The 15990-nt window shown below is 52.7% G+C and overlaps 2 protein-coding genes across 10 annotated transcripts in view; one reads left to right on the forward strand and one right to left on the reverse strand.

Moving 5' to 3' along the window:
- The window catches only part of MOCS1 (molybdenum cofactor synthesis 1), a 58157-nt gene extending 51977 nt beyond the window's left edge, over nt 1-6180 (forward strand). For 4 of the 9 annotated variants that reach the window (XM_036907157.2, XM_036907159.2, XM_036907163.2 and 1 more), the window contains 4 exons: nt 80-190; nt 2352-2472; nt 2992-3039; nt 4652-6180. In XM_036907157.2, coding sequence (XP_036763052.2) covers nt 80-190; nt 2352-2472; nt 2992-3039; nt 4652-5412 — 1041 coding nt within the window. In that variant the 3' untranslated portion in view covers nt 5413-6180. Of the gene's footprint in view, nt 1-79; nt 191-2351; nt 2473-2991; nt 3055-3947; nt 4054-4651 lie in introns of those variants that run through there. The other 5 variants (XM_036907164.2, XM_036907166.2, XM_036907158.2 and 2 more) reach the window with 3 other exon arrangements.
- Nucleotides 6181-6845: 665 nt separating this feature from the next.
- DAAM2 (dishevelled associated activator of morphogenesis 2) overlaps nt 6846-15990 on the reverse strand; it is a 106303-nt gene continuing 97158 nt past the window's right edge. Inside the window, exons 20-25 of the mRNA XM_036907156.2 lie at nt 13827-13995; nt 13566-13673; nt 12560-12620; nt 11372-11503; nt 10061-10231; nt 6846-9782 (exon numbers count right to left, since the gene is read on the reverse strand). Coding sequence (XP_036763051.2) covers nt 9561-9782; nt 10061-10231; nt 11372-11503; nt 12560-12620; nt 13566-13673; nt 13827-13995 — 863 coding nt within the window. The 3' untranslated portion in view covers nt 6846-9560. The remainder of the gene's footprint in view (nt 9783-10060; nt 10232-11371; nt 11504-12559; nt 12621-13565; nt 13674-13826; nt 13996-15990) is intronic.

A 15990-nucleotide genomic window follows, 5' to 3' on the forward strand; every position in this document is an offset into this window, starting at 1 on the left:
TCTGATGTTGGGAGTGAGAGCCAGTGCCCAGGAGCCCATCCTCTTACCCCCACTGCCCTTCTTTCCCTCCTCACCCCAGACCTTTAGAGTCCCTGGCTTCCAAGGCCAGGTCAGCTTTATCACGTCCATGTCTGACCATTTCTGTGGAACCTGTAACCGGCTGCGAATCACAGCTGATGGGAACCTCAAGGTGAGTGTCCCCCTCCCCAGGAGACTCTTTGCCACCTCTGCATTCTGAGTATCTCTTCCCACCTGTGCTCTGTGATTGGAGGGGAGGCCGTCAGGGCACACGGGGTGGTTGGTGAAGTGGTGTCACATTTGGGGGGATCCTGGGAGCAGCAAGTAAAGGTGGACTCCTGGCCCCATGGAACTGTCACCCTGATCCTTTCCTTCCTTGGGACCCTGAAGTAGCTTCCAGCTGACTGGGGGGCCATGTTCCAGGACTTAGCAGAGTGGGGTGGGGGGGGTGGAGAATCCCTGTGCCCTTTGCCTCTCTCCCCACCCTGTTTGGCTTCTTCCACCAGGCCAAGGGCTCAGCTCTGAAACCAGCATCTGTTACTCATATCTAATCAGCTCGTTCTGTGTGTTCAGCCCTGTGGGGGATGAAGGGGTGGCATAGACATGCCCATTCCCTTTAGGGGTGCAAAGGCTCATTGGTAAGAGCTGATGTGTGGAGCACATGATTCCTTGTCAAATGGGGGGCCAGAGTAAAGTCAGAGACGGGGGTTGGCATCGAGGTGGGCTACAACATGCAGAGTGGGTACTGTTGACAGTAGGGCGCTGTGCAGAGCTTCTGAACAAGGGAGATGTGATTGCCACCCATGCTTTAGGAAGAATAACCCACAGGTTAAATTTGGAAATAAGAGGACCAGATAGATGGCCTTTTAGTGATGTTCCAAATATGTATGTAGGAGAGTAAGATGAGGATGGGAAGGAGGAATGATGGACTTGGTAATGCTCATGAAGAGAGTAGAGAGAGGCGTCCCGGCCGCTGGTTGGCCTTGGGACCTATTCAGGATTGGGGAGAAGAGGGTTAGGGGGTTGGGTTTAGATGCATCGAGTTTGACATGCCAAAGGGACCATGCAGCAGCTGTTACAAGGCTTAGGGAACTTTTCTGGGCTGGGATGTAGAATTGAGCTGGCCTATGAGGGGTACCTCTATCAGCCAGGGCCCCCAAAGGAGTGGAAGGTGGGATTCTGAAGAGAGGGTGTAATGAGGAGGCCATTCATAGTGCAGGGCTAAGGGGCCTTTAAGGGGTGTTGAGGCACTCATGGAGCAGCAGCAAACAGCTGTTCCCACCTGGGGAGTGGGTGGGGTGGCATCACTGGGGCCCAGCGAGAGCGGGTTCTGGAGGGAGCAGCCGCTGCCCCGGACATCAGAACAGAGAGGAAGCAGGGAAGAAATGCCCGAATTTTCTTTCCTCACCCTCGGGTCTCCCATCAGCCAAACCTAGGTGGAAGCCAGCTGGAGGGGGTCATGGAAGGCAGAGTCCCCAGGGAGGCCTCCTGGTTGCGGAAAGAGGGCAGGGAGTGCAACCTGGGCCCAGATGGGGAGCGTGGAAGGGGAATTAACCAGCGTGGTAAAGGCGTACACTTTGCATAAATTTCCCTAGTATTCTATTCTGTAAAATATTCTGCCCTCAGGGGCTTCTCAAACATTTTTTTGTCCCTGTGTCCACAGTGCCTTATACAGAGCTAGTGCATAGTAAGTGTCTTATAGGACTTTGCAGTAGGAGGGTAGAGATCTCATTTTCTGCAACTGCCTCCTCCATCCCCAAGCCCCCCAGAGCACCGGTGTCTCAAAAGCTGAGGAGCAGGGAGTCAACTTTGGATGACCTCAGGATGCCATCTCCAGCCAGGGGTCACAAAGGGAGCAGGTGCAGGGGCAAGAGGGCAATGTCCACAAGTGAGGGGACTGAGGTGAAATGGATGTGCATGCCACATCTGGAGGGGACTGCCAGGATTGAACTCCAGTTGATGAGGGGCCATTCTCAAGTCAGTAAAGAGGCCATTGCATGGAATATCTCAGGAGAAGGTACAGATCTGGGTTTATGTGCTGTCCCTCTTGACAACTATTTAATTCTTTTAGAGCGCACTGTAAGCTAAAGGCGACATGGACAGGACTGTAAGTCAGATAGAGGCCTTGGGCTGTCTGATTTCTTTCCCTGCTCTTCCAGGCTGACTCCTCATCCACCTTCTGTCCCCCATAGCAGGAAGTCCTGTTCTGAGTGACCCCACCATGGCAGGCCTGGGCACTGGTGCTGAGCCTGTGGGGGACTCCATGATGGGGGCTGTTGGCCAAAGCCGAGGGACACAGAGGCATGTCCTCACCCCCATGGTGACCCCAACAGGTCTGCCTCTTCGGGAGCTCAGAGGTATCCCTACGGAACCATCTGCGGGCTGGGGCCTCGGAGGAGGAGCTGCTGAGGATCATCGGGGCTGCTGTGGGCAGGAAGAAGCGGCAGCATGCGGGTACGGGGTCGGGGTGGGGATGGCCGGGCTGGGTGGCAAGCAGGCCACTGTCAGCAGGAGGGAGGTCCATAGTTTGGGGGAGAGGACAAAGGAAAGCCTGGGAGGGAGCCAGTGAGACCTGATGCCGTCTTTGTTCTTAATCACTCCTGCCGCCTCTAGACGGGGGCGTGGTGATGGTTCTCCTTTCTAGTCTCCTTTCAGAGACTGCACAGGAGAGGGGCCCCCTAATTCTCCTGGGCTGTTTTATTGGGCAGAAAGAAGAGGGGTGTCATTACCTCTCTCATCCCACACATTGCCTCTGTCGGGGCAGGGTCCTGGCGTCCAGACGCTGTTCTGGGCTCCATCCTGGTGACCTTGCTGTGTACAGTGGGGGCTTTTTGTCAGGGTTCCCATAGGTAAGTGCATGTCCCACGTTGTCACACCACTGAGTCCTCCGTTTCAGTGAACTCTCCTTTCCCCGCCCTCCTCCCCTCCCCCTTCCCCACTGTCCTCTCCCTCCCCGTCTCTCCCTCACCCCAGGCATGTTCAGTATTTCCCAGATGAAGAACCGGCCCATGATCCTCATCGGTGGGTGACCCATCAGTACGTAACCACTCACCCTTGTCAGTGGGGGATCCCGTGGGATGGGGCCCCTTCCGTAAGGCACCCGCAGATCCTGCATCTCATCCTGATGTTTTCATTCTTGTTTTTCTTGTATTCCTCTTTCATCTTTTCTTACCCCTTCAAGATGTACTGCTGCTTCTCTTCCCTGTCTCACCAGAACTCAGGGCAGGGGCTCCTCCAGATTCAAGATCACTAAGTTAGTTGTTGCCCCAAAGTGGAGCTTCTGGTTAAGACAGAGACCTTATCCTCAGGTCTAGACGCCCAGACTGGGCAGTTACAGAAGTCCTTCCCTTCTGTGGCTTGGGCCAGTCCGCGCTTGTGTCCGGGCCATCGGCACCCACTGGTAGGTGTATTGTTACACTTCTGTGCCGGGCAGAGCCTGAGGCAGTAAGCTAAGAACATTACTCATCTTTTCAGGAAGGAGGCAGTCAGGATCTCCACTGCCTAATTCCTTAACTCCTGGGAGCTTACATGCCCAGGACATCTCTCATGCACAGGGTGCTTCAAACAAAAACCACCCTTTTTATAAAGTCACATGTGGCCCCTGACCCTGGGGAACTGGCCAATCCATGAGGAGCTTCAGGGGTGCTGTTACCCCTCAGGCACAATGCTCAGGCTAGAGCAGGCAAGGCCACGGCCCCTGGGCCACAGCCAGATCTGCACCCCTGAATTACACCACTAGACAAGAGAAAGCAGTGAGGAAAAATGACGGGGAAGGGATTATTTTCTCTAAAGCTGAGGGAACCCAGTGGCTCAGAGACAGCCCAGAGACCACCTTTGCACATCAGCCAACCAGAGAAGGAAAGGCAGCTGGCTCACCAAAGTGCCCCCCTGGGAAGAGCACTGTCATCTCTGTCCTCCCCTCCCTCCAGCATCGCAGCTCTCTTGCTGGACCTTGGCCCATGCTGACACCTCCTGATGACAAGGACTGGAGGATGCCTTGATGGCCCCCCTAGAAGGGAGGGAGTACCACTGACATTGACAGGGTAGGGGGTCCAGAGCATCCTGGAAAGCTGGAATTTGCAAGACCTGTTTGCTTCATAAGGTACATTGCTAGTCTCAAGGATATAGAGTAACTAAGCTGGTATGGTTTCTAAGCAGCAGTTACTGCTGGCTCTTCACAGAGAAGGTGAAGATGCGAGTCACTGTAATTGGTAGTGCAGGCTGAGATCTCATTACAAGTCTAAGAAAATGAGGGGGCGTGGAGAGATCAACAGATCTGGGCTTCAGTCTCCAGACTGTAGGTGATGTTTAAGAGAACTTTAGCAACAAGAAAGTTTCTGTGAGGCGGGAGCCAGGAGCAGCCCCACACCACCACTGCTGGGCAGCCGGAAGCCGGTGGGGCCACTGCCCCGTGCAACACTTGGTGGAAGGGCTACACACTTGTATTCTGAGCCCTGTATCTGTTTAATTCTATTCTATTTAATCTCCTCACTATGTTTTTTGTTCTTCATTCTCTTTCCCCAGTGTGAAAGGTAGGAACTTGAGGTGGGGTAGGGAAGGGTTGGGAGAAGAGGTGGGAAAAAGACTTGGCTCTTGGACTTAGTCGTTCTTCTTGTTCCTTCTTGCCTTCCAGAGTTATATCTGATGCTCCAAGATTCCCCACCAGCCGTTCCGAGCATTTCCTCCTGGGGTCCCCTCCATGTTCAAGGTCTGAGACACAGAGTGAGTTTCTCCAACCAGATGGCAACTTTATGGAAAGGATGCGGGGTCCCCCAGGCCCTCCCCCTTGCCCAGCAGCGGCTGGGGTCTGGCTTCTCTCAGAGACACTACTGTTCCCACTCAGACTCAGACACCAACCCAAAGTGCCTTAGCCCAGTGTCTGGGACTTCTGCCACCCCCTCAGGACCCCTGCCAACGTCGGACCAACTAACCCATGTGGACATGGAAGGACGGGCAGCTATGGTGGATGTGGGGGGGAAGCCAGACACAGAGCGGGTGGCCGTGGCCTTGGCCATGGTCTTCCTGGGGCCCGTGGCCTTCCAGCTTATCCAGGAGAACCAGCTAAAGAAGGGAGATGCCCTGGTGGTGGCCCAGCTGGCTGGCGTGCAGGCAGCCAAGCTGACCAGCCAGCTGATTCCCCTGTGCCACCACGTGGCCCTGAGCCATGTCCAGGTGCAGCTGGAGCTGGACCGCACGCACCATGCTGTGGTGATCCGGGCGTCGTGCCGGGCTCGGGGCCCCACTGGGGTGGAGATGGAGGCCCTGACCTCAGCTGCTGTGTCTGCCCTCACCCTGTACGACATGTGCAAAGCTGTCAGCAGAGACATTGTATTGGGGGAGATCAAACTCGTTAGTAAGACTGGGGGCCAGCGGGGCGACTTCCATCGGACTTAGAGTGTCTGCCCCACCCACCCATGGCCCAGCCAGGTCAAGAGCTGGGATGCAGTTTGGGCTGAGGGACAGATGTCAAGTTCCTTTCAGCCCATCAACTGTTTACCTTCTCCAGTAGGAAGCCAAGGTCAGCCCACACCTGGACTGCTAAGTGATGTATGACCTGCAAGTCCCTTTATTCAGAGAGGAAACCAGCAGGCCTTTCATTCTTCTTGGACACTAAAGTCACGGGCGGGGGTCACAAAGAGAAACGCTAGAAAACCGGAACATCACATTGTCTGAAATGCCCACAAATACAACCAGTTTCAGACAGTCCAGGCCATAACTTCTACTTCCCATTTCGGGTTTTCTCCTCTCTTACTTCCTGAGGAGAGAATAAGGGCTCGGTAAGCAGAGGAACCCGCTTTGAGGAGGGAAGAGGCCAGCTCTGCCTGCCCCAGTTTGGGGAGCCACAGCACCCCTCCCCTGCCTCTCCACCTTCTCTCCTTCGAGGGAGCCTGTTCTGCCCTCCTTTTGCCTGAGTCTGTGTCCCACCAACTTGCACTGCGCTGCCAGCTCCCTTTCCTCGCCCCCATCCTCTTAAGCAGGAAACACACACGGGCCACGGCTATGAGGACTCCTGCCAGCCACACATCCCACACCTGGCCCTGAGCGCTGCGGTTCTACCCACTCCCCGCACTCCTTTATTCTGGAACATATCAGGGAAAGAAGAGAGTTGAAGACTGCCTTCACCCTCAGCGCACAAAATAAAGCCGGGATGCCAGCTTTGGAGATGTAAGACTCAGGACTGTATCTGTGCAGAGGGCCCCACGCTGCCATAATTTCATGCCCACCCCTCAACTTCATAACAAAGCCATTCCTCTTTGGGGAAAGAGGAGGAGGAGAAATGCTGGAAAGGCTGAAGGGGCATATTCCCTATATATTCCCCTCTTCCCTGGGGGAGAAGGTAGGAATGTAACAGGAGTCAGAAAATGCACCATCCACAGTAAAAGTGTCGGCTGGGCATGTCCAAAGCTCATGGTGCCGGCATCGCTGATTGTTAGAGGCTCTCGGTGCACACATCCCCAGGCCCCGGGCTCTCTAGTGTGGGTCGGCTTCTTTGGGTCTGTCCTCAGTTGCACCCCTGCCCCTGCCCCACAGCCAGGTGTGCTAGCATATGTTTAATAACCAGCTCTTGGGAAAAGAAAAAGCCAAATTCTGTGTCCAATTTCAAGCTACCACATGACATGGACTGGCTTACAACATTCCTGAAAATGTAACAATTGGCACACTCAGAGCTAGTACAGGCTGGCTCCAACACGCAGTCCCCAGAACACCAAATCCCCTCGGGAGGAAGCACAAGGTTCAAGGCAGGCTGGGGATGATACGGGTTTAATATTTTTTAGTATTACAATATATTCTTATAAAAAAGGTGCAGGTAAAAAGGATGCTGTAGATTTTGTACATGAGCCTCATTTGTTGTCTGAGACAGCTGATGAGAGCAGCCTTGGCGTGAAGGTGCCCCCGCTAGAGGTGGGGGAGATGGTCACGGTGCCCCAGTTCATGGAAATGGGGTGGGGGTGAGGAAAGCCTGGGCCAGACTCTTCGCCATCCACCCGGAGAATCCTCTCGTCCCACTGCCCTAAACACCCCTGACTTCCAGCCCAGGAAGAGGAATGGGTGCTGCTGCTGAGACGGCGCCAGGTTGCAGCAGGTAACTGAATTTTATGTTGGACACAAAATTAGCTGAAATCTACCCAAAGGTGGCAGGAGGGGTGGGCAGGGCACTGGGGAAAGACCGAGGAGCAAATATAATAGGCGTAAACATTTAGCATCAAAGACCAACTCAGCCATCTCCCTGGGGGCACCAGCCCCGGCATGCTGAGTCAGCCGTGACGGTCCATGATCCAAGGCACTGTTACAGATCTGGCGACAGTGGCATCTGGTACCAAAGCCACTGGCCAGAGCTAGAAAATAATAAATAGAGAAGGAAAAATCTTCTGGGGTGAGATGCCTGAGCCCGGGAACATTGTATGTGCCCTCTGTAAACAGTTAGCCAGACTGCTTTTCTGCAGAGCCAAAGTGCCTTGAACAGCTTCCGTGTTTCTTGTCTTCCCTGGTGGGTGGGAATGCCCGGGTTTGGACATACTTGCTGGACAGAAGTGGACCCTCCCCTGTTCCCTGGCCCTGCGGGTTATTTTGGCCTCGTCCTGGCAGCTTGGGGAGGGCCTTCGGAGATGCCATCCACAACCCTCCTGTCCTTCCCAGCACCAGCTTCTCAGTGCAGGGGCTCTTGGGTATAGGAAAGCTCTCTGCACCTGCCCTTCCTGGAAGCCTTCGTCTTGCCCTCGCCTGGACTCCAGGACGGCCTCTTCACACCCATCCTGGCCAGACTTGCCTTTGCTCAAATCCCTCCCCACAAACCAACACACATGCTGGGCTCACCAACCCTGGGTTCCTTCCCCTGCAGCGGCTATGGCCCCATCCCCAGGAGTCTGATGTAGGGAAAAGATAGACGGGCAGCTGAAGGGTGGGCCCAGCCCACCAGTCTGTCCGCTGGCAACAGCCCTGAGCCGGAGGAGCAGGTTGGAAGGCGAGACACAAAGCAAAGGTCATGGAGCCGACTGATGAAGGGTTTGTAGGATGGGCTCAGGCACAGGAAGAAAGGTCAACTCCAGGGGGAGGGAATGTAGTAAAAATAAGATCCTCGAGGGAGTTGACCTCACCTTCCTTCTTGTAGAAGAGATAAAATTTTGTTTAGACACAACCATCATTCCAACCCTGAAGGACAGCTCACGATGGGCCGGATAGAAGGTGAGAGGAGGTGGGAGGGGGGGACGGGCCCCTTGGAAGTCAGGCCGGAGAACCAACCTGGGGACCGGAGATGGGGTAGGAAGCCCCTGTCTCCCACCCCTTGGCTCCTTCAGGCAGTGCACTCCCCGGAAGCTGGCCTTCCTCCTCTGTCCGCCATCTCCCCAGCTCGCCTGCCTGCTCTGGCCCCAGGTCTGAAAACCTCAGGAGGAGGTGCCCTGAGGGAAGGTGTGAAGATGCCGAGGGCAGCTCTGGCCCTCCGGAGCCTCTCAGGAACTAACACCGCAGGGCCAGCCTCAGCCACACACACGTGGCATGGCAAGGTGGTCGCCTGCAGGCTGGATGGAGCGGGAGGTCACTGCGGCTTGTGCCCTGAGGCAGATGTTAGAGAAAGTTTGGGGTCTGAGAAGCACTGAATGATAGGTGAGGGAGCGCTAGGGTGTCGCTAGACGTTCAAGTGCTGCCCTCTGGTGATGGGCCATCAGGAACTCCTAATCGACATGTGAGGTCACCTTCTCACTTCAAGGCACAGATCCAGCTGTACAAGGGAGGTGGGGGGCAGGCGGGGAAGTTCCAGGGTCCCTACAGCCAAGGCACAAGGTGTCATGAGTGGGATCTTTGTCGAACCCTTTCTCTTACTGGATTCATCAAATACCTGATAGTTAGCCATAGTCGTGGGAACCCAAAGGTAAGTTTTTCTGGGATTCTGGGTTAGTAAACAGGATGGAGGTGGCAGAAGGAAGGAAAGGGGGAAGATTTAATGCAAGAGAGGGGACAAAGGACTTGTGATGTAAGGACCAGACACTGTTGCCTGTCTGATGACTCTGTCCCTGCATTATCCTCCCAGCATTTTTTTTTTCTGGAACGTACTTAGCTAGAATATATAATACCTCTTCCTTTTCCATCCAAGAGGAGAGTCTGCCCCCAGATCAATGTTCGGTTAAGCCAGCTCTTGAGAGTTTGGAGCCTGGATTCTTACCCTGGCCCTCGGGGGCCACCTGCTGGTCCTCCCCTCTGCACACGCAGTCTGACGGGTCTGTGTGCCTGTCCAGTCTACATGTGGAACAGTTCTGTGCCCACGTGGAGGTGCCTGTGCTGGGGGTGGGAAACCTGCTAGGGACGTCCAGCCTTAGAGAGTGACCCCGGTGGGGGCAGGGTGCAGAAAGAATCATGGAAGAGGAGGAGAGGAGCCTCTTCAGGTCAAGTGTGGGGAGACCCCTGGTCCTGCCATGCACAGCCCTGGCCCAGGACCCTCCCAGGGATCTAAACGAGCCCCAGATGGTTTCAGGATCACATGCCTCCACTCAGCCCCTCTTGCTCCATCCCTGTCCCCCAGCCTCCTGCTGTGGCCAGTCCCCAGGTCAATAATTTAGCCTGCTTATTGCCCGCTCCCGGGTGGCTTCCAGGGCCTGGCTCCCTGACCGCTTGCGGCTGCGCCTGAGTTTGCACAAGTCCTTGTCAAAGACTTCCCCGGAGCGCAGGGCCGACACCAGGTCATCAAACTCGCCTCCTTCCTCCAGCGTGCTGCCCGCGGGGACCTGCCGCTGTCGCTGCCACCGCTCCCGCTCTCGCTGCTCCTTCAGCTGCAGGGCGAGGAGGGAGTGAGGCTGGCGCCCCCGCTGCAGTTCACGAGGGATGCCTCCCGACCAGGGGCTAATCCTCGCTGCAGCCTTGATGCTTGTGCTCCCAGGGTCCTACTTCTCTCCTTCCCAGGATGCCCCATGCCTCCCACCTCCCACTGCTGTCTCCCATGGGGCTGGTAGGGGCGCCTACAGTGTTTCTCAGTCCCTGACCTCTTCTCCCTGGAAGCACCGCACCGAGACCAGCCTCTGTCCCCTCGGGCCCAGCGCAGCCCTCTCACCATGGCTTCCATGCGCGCCCGCCGCTCCTCCTCCTCCTTCCTCCTCCTCATGGCCTCCAGGTCCTGCCTGGCCTCCGAAAAGGCCTGCAGGAAGGTGTCAAAGATGCCAAAGAATTCATCTGGCTGCATCTTGCTGTCATGCTCCCCAAAGTGCATGAGGGCCTTGGAGAACTGTTGTGGGGAGAAGGATTGGCGGAGACTCACCCCTGCTGAGCACGGTTATTATGCTCCAGCCAGAGCAGGGCCAGTCCAAGGCTGGGGCCTTTGGCATGGGGAGCAGGCCTGGAGGGGGTGACCCCCATTATCACTGGGGTAGGGACAAGGCTGAAGGAAAGGTTTGAGGCTAGCACCCTGGAGAGGTGGGGGACCTAAGCGGGCTGACAGGCTGCCCAGAGAACCTCTGGGTGTGTTACGGTGTATGTACGGGATCAGGAGCTATAGACCTTGAGAAGCCCTTCCTAAGGTCAGGAACTGCCTGGTCAGAACTCAAAAGAAACTCAGAGATCCTTTTGTTATTGGACTAGTTACTTAACCCTTTGGTGCCTTAGTTTCTTCATCTCTAAAGCAGGGATAATAATAGAACCTACTTCATAGGGAAGTTGCCGGGATTAAGTTACAGATACAAAGTGATAGCTGTATTTATGAGAGTCAGGCACTGTTCTGGCTTTTACTGAGAGCTGCCATCTCTAATTGAACCCACTCAAAATCCCCCAAGAAAGGCCTCACCACTCAGTATGCTCTATTACCAGCAGCGCAGGTATCTCCTGGGAGCTTGTTAGAAATTCTGAGTCTCAAGCCCCACCCCAAACCTCTTGAAAAAGGACCCACATTTTAAGAAGCCCCCTACAGATGGGGTCCACATGCATGTGTGAGAAGCAGGAAGCAGCAGAGCAACTCAGACCAAAGTTGAGCTCTGGAATGAGGATTCTAACCCAGTTCTGTCTATCCCACCTGGGCTACCTTGAACAAGTTACTTAACCTCTCTGGATCTCAGTGCATATATCTGTCAGATGGTCTAATAACTTTTCAGCAAACCCGTAAGGTAGACAATGAGACAATCGTTGTGAAACGCTTAACAGTGGTGCCTGACACCTGATGACACCCGACCATGATCTTTGCGTCAGAGTTGCTATTTTTTCCTAGGAGTGAGGAGGTGGTTTTTTCCCCAAAGCTCTATGACTCTGGGTTTGTCCCTTCTGGGCTACCTGTGACAGGAATGGGTGAAGGGGCTGTGTCTAGGTAAGGCTGAGCTGGAGGGGAGTGGGGGCAGGGTTAGGCCAGGGGTCAAACTGGGGGCTGGGGTGCCCTCACCTTGTCTTTGGCTTCACTGAGCTGGTCCTCCAGCTCCGAGAAGCTAAAGCTGGAGACTGTGATGAAATCGCTCATGACGGGGACAAACTTGTCATTCGGCTCCCGCACCTGGCGCCTCTGGTATTCCAGCTCCTGAGGAAGGAGAGTGAGGTGCTGGTTAGAAGGCTGCTGGGATAAAAGCCAGGAATCCTGGGGAGTTCCCACATGTACCCTCCTGGCCAGTCACGGATACCGAGCCTGCCTTTGGAAGGGAGAACCCCTGGAGTCTCGCAACTCTGAGGGTGGTAAAGATGGTGAGAGCTGTCAACCAGGGCACCCTGCCTCTATGCCTTCCTGGCCCCGACCACCGTCTGTCTTCCTCTGGAGCCTTATGACCCAAAGTGTGCTCTAGCACCAGAAGTATCATCATCTGGGAAATCTGAAGAAACACAGACTCTCAGGCACCACCCCAGACCAACAGAACTGCATTTTAACAGGACCCTCAGGTGACTCGTGTGCAGATTCCAGCATGAGATGCATTCTAAATCTCCAGGCTGTGTGCATGTTGCTGGGCAACAGCCATGCTTTGGGTACTTCTTTAAAGCGCTATAAGTTGGCAGTCAGCCCTCATTCCCCCATCATAGTGGCAATGAGAGGTTCCCCATAGTGAGCCAGCCCAGCCTAGGGCCGGAAGTAGTGTTGTCTGGGAAGCCATCAGAGCAGAGATGGTGGCGTCTCCAGCAAAGTGTGCAGCCCCTCAGTCCTCCACTGGCCCAGGGAGAAGGTGAAGAGACATAAGACAGGATCTTCTGGGGACAGCAGTCCCCAGTGACACATAATGTGTTACCTGCCCAGACCTGCTTCCAAGGGATGTGGATCCTCTCCCATGCACTTGAATTAAACTTAACCATGTGGGCAATTTATGTTCATTCCACTCCATGGCCCGGTGGACATGTTAGTGACCTGGCTAGTTGAGAGTCTAAATTGAATCCCCAGAAAACCCAGTCATCCTTTCCTGAGGGCTGACTCTGCTAGAGGCTGTACCCTCTGTGCCAGTTCTACCATCCCAGCCAGGTCCTCTGGGCCTCAGAAATGCATCAGACAGCGCCTGGGGACCCACCGTCTGCCCCAGTGATGGGCAGCAGTGTGGACAGCTTTGCCTCTGGCAGCATCCCCTCCAACCTAGGCAGGCACAGATGATGTACTCACCACCTCGACTGCTCTGAGGCCCCTCCTGAGGTTGCCCACCTCTTTCTCCAGCTCTGCCAGGCTGTGGGGGGACACAGAGGGAAGGAGAGGAGCTGAGGGTAGTTTGGGGAGAGGGCAGTGCAAAGCATGATGGCCTGGGAGTCAGTGGCCAGAGCAGGGCTGGAGCACACATCCATGAACCTGCGGCAGCCACCTCCTCCATGCTCTGGGCTTCTATAAGCTAATGGGTGAAATTTTTGTTCTGTAGATCCTTCTAGATCAGAAATGTCATGCTGCATATTCGAGGGTTCCAACATATGGCCCCTCGCTTAGACTGATTTATGTTTACTTCTGGGTATACTTACAAGCTCTGAACATGATATCTTGCATGCAGTAAGCATTTGATGCATATTAGCCATGTACCAGGGCATATCTGCTTCTACTGGAGATGCTCCCGTCAGCATATGTTTAGGTCTGACTTCCTGCCTACAGCAGTTGCTGTCAGAGCCCTACCCATACTTCCTTGGGTCATCCACTGGAGTTCATAGTCCTAACATCCAATTGTGTGAGCAACTTTTTCTGGGGGCAAGATCCCCCCACACAATTGTACCCATGGCCAGAGAGTTATGCCTCCACCAGAATCCCTCAGCCAGTGACTGACAGGAAATGGTGTACAAGGTCCCAGCTCCCTTGCCCTTTGGGGGCTTCAGTGGAGTGGGTGGCCTACACTGTGTCCCAGACTTCGCTGGAGGGATTAAGCTCCAGTTGCCTCCAGTGGTAATGGGTTTAGTAACCCTCGCATCATTGGCATTCTTCCCATCCCTGGCTCACTTCCCCTCTCCCGACTGTGTTTCCTGGGAGCTTCTCTGGGACAAGGCTTTGAGAGCAAATAGTCTTGTCTTCATTTGGTTCTCTTAGAGGCAGACCCAGAGACGCTGCTCATTCCTAGTCAGCCCAGAGCAACCCCAAGGGAAGAAAGTTAGGTAGGAGTGTGTGTGATCACAGGGAGAAGGAAGCGACCCCTCACTTGACTTTGGCGGCTTCCGGGAGATGCTGCAGCTCTGAGGGCATATTCAGGAGGTCAGGGAAATGCTTCTCCAGGATCATGATAAGGTAATGGAGCAGGGAGATGTTTCTGTGGATGAAAGTCGGGCGTGGGGGAATGAGGATCAGGAGGAAACCAGGGAGAGGTGTGAGGGGAAAGACGCAGTGGCGGAGGGGTGAGGCGGAGGAGGGAAGAGGCCAGGGTGGGGTGACGTGGGGGCTAAGCAAGCAGGCGGGGCCCCACCTGTCAATGCTGGACTTGGTGTCAGCAATCTTGTTGAGACTGGCCACCCGGAACCCATAGGCGCCCCCACGCTGCCCTTTGTTCATGAAGTTGCCGATGGCCAGGACGACCTCTAGCATCTGCATTAGTCGCTTGCTGCGGATCAGCTCCCGGGAGGCCAGCAGGATGGCTGGGAGAGGAGGGAAGGATCAGAGCCCTGCGTAGACTGGGCCGGGGCTGCTGGGCCCCTTGTGTTCCAGGACAATGCCACCACAAAATCCAGAAAAGGGACTGCAAGTATCTTCAGCTCTCCACGGGGCAGAGCCTGCCGGTGACTCCGCAGCACGCCACCTCCAGCGGAAGCAAATTTGCCACAAGCTAGTTTGCCAAATAACCCCATTCTCAGAACATACCAACTCTTCCTAAGAATAAAACTGAGAATATCTTTTCTTGCATATATTTAAAGATTATTAATATATTCTTTCTATGGAGTTCCACAAGAACATATTTTTTACTTTTCTAAATTTAGTGATTAGAAATTGAAATTTCAGCATTTTACGTATTGTGGAATTGTTTCTGCCTCTTTCGAAATGCTGAATTTTATTGATTTTTTTGGAGACAAAAAAATCCATGTCAATCAGATTATAAGGTATCAGAAATTGTAACATTCCCATATTTTTGTTGTATGAGAGAATGGCGTGTTTTATAGATGATGGTACCTGATTTAATAGGTTACCTGACATCCTGTTGAATATCATTAAAATTGTTGCCAACCTTTAGGCATTTTAACCATTTCCCCCCCCCCCAATGCCTTAAATGATACGTTTGCTAGAAATACAGACTAAGGCTAACTGCAACCGAACCTTCAGCATTTTGGTCCATTGTGGATGGTCCGGCTCTTCCTCAGCTGCAGTGTATATGGCAGACGTGCAGAGTGGGGCTACAGATCCTACTCTGCAATTTTGGCTACTAGGTATGGAATACACTTTATGATCATTAAATGTGTTGATAAGAACAGCAAAGCATCCTATGATCTTTTGCTTATGCCAAAGTGAACATTCCTGAAGATGCTGCAGTGAAGATAAAATGAGAATCATCTGACTGAAAGCTTGCAGAAATTTTCAAAAACAGTTAAAAATAAGTATTCGTACAAAAGAAAACTATGAAAGTCAGTAATAAGGTTTGTCAGTAGCTTTTAAAATTGAATGTGAAGAATCATTAGACTGTGTTTATAATAGCTCAGTAAGTGAGTTAAGTTAGACGGTTTATGATTTTCACAACAAAAAGTTGATAAACAACCAAAGCACGATGTGAAAGAGTATGTAGGGGTGAACTGTATGGTATGTGACTATATCTCAATAACACTGTTAGGAAAAAGAATGTTATATAGAGTTTGCTGCCTTTGGAAGGATATGTGAATCCTATACGGCATTCAATATAGAATAAAAAACTGATGGATATTTGAGTGGTTTCTAGTTGTTTTTTCTTAAATTGCAAATGGATTGGATAAATAAATTAGGGTATATTCATAGAGTGGAATAAAATGCAGTACTGAAAATGAATCACACACTGCAACATGTAATAGTAGGGATAACTTACAATCATAATGTTGAGCAGAAGAAACCAGCATAAAATTATTCATACTATGTTATTCCATTGACATAAAGTTCTAGATAGACAAAGGGGAAAGTAATGGTTGGAGGGGGTAATGTTTGAGAAGGGGACATGAAGGGGCTCTGAGAGACTGGAAATTTTCCATTTCTTAACCTGGGTGTTGATTACACAAGTGGGTTCACCTTAGGATGGTTCATCAAGTAGGATTCCTGTGATCTGTGTACTTCTTCTACATGCATATTTCAATTAAAAAGTTTTAAAGAAGCTACTTATAAAGGCTTCTGGCATTTACATTGGTCTGGATGGTTTTTCTAAAGTTGGTATGCTATTTGAAAAATTTGCAAAGGAATCCTCCAAAAAATGCTAAAATGTTGGCAAAACAGAAAATGACAAGAGTTCAAAGGAAATTGGGGTAAATGGGAAAACTTCCATACGCAATGAAGACATTTTCGGTATAGTCATAAGAATACTATATTCATGAATATATTCATAAGAATATGTTTACATTTGAAACCATATTCACAGTGACTGTATTCAGTGAATGTATTCATAATGAGAATTGTTAAGCTTG

The sequence above is a fragment of the Manis pentadactyla genome, chromosome 16 (genome assembly GCF_030020395.1).
Source record: "Manis pentadactyla isolate mManPen7 chromosome 16, mManPen7.hap1, whole genome shotgun sequence".
Taxonomy (NCBI): Eukaryota; Metazoa; Chordata; class Mammalia; order Pholidota; family Manidae; genus Manis; species Manis pentadactyla.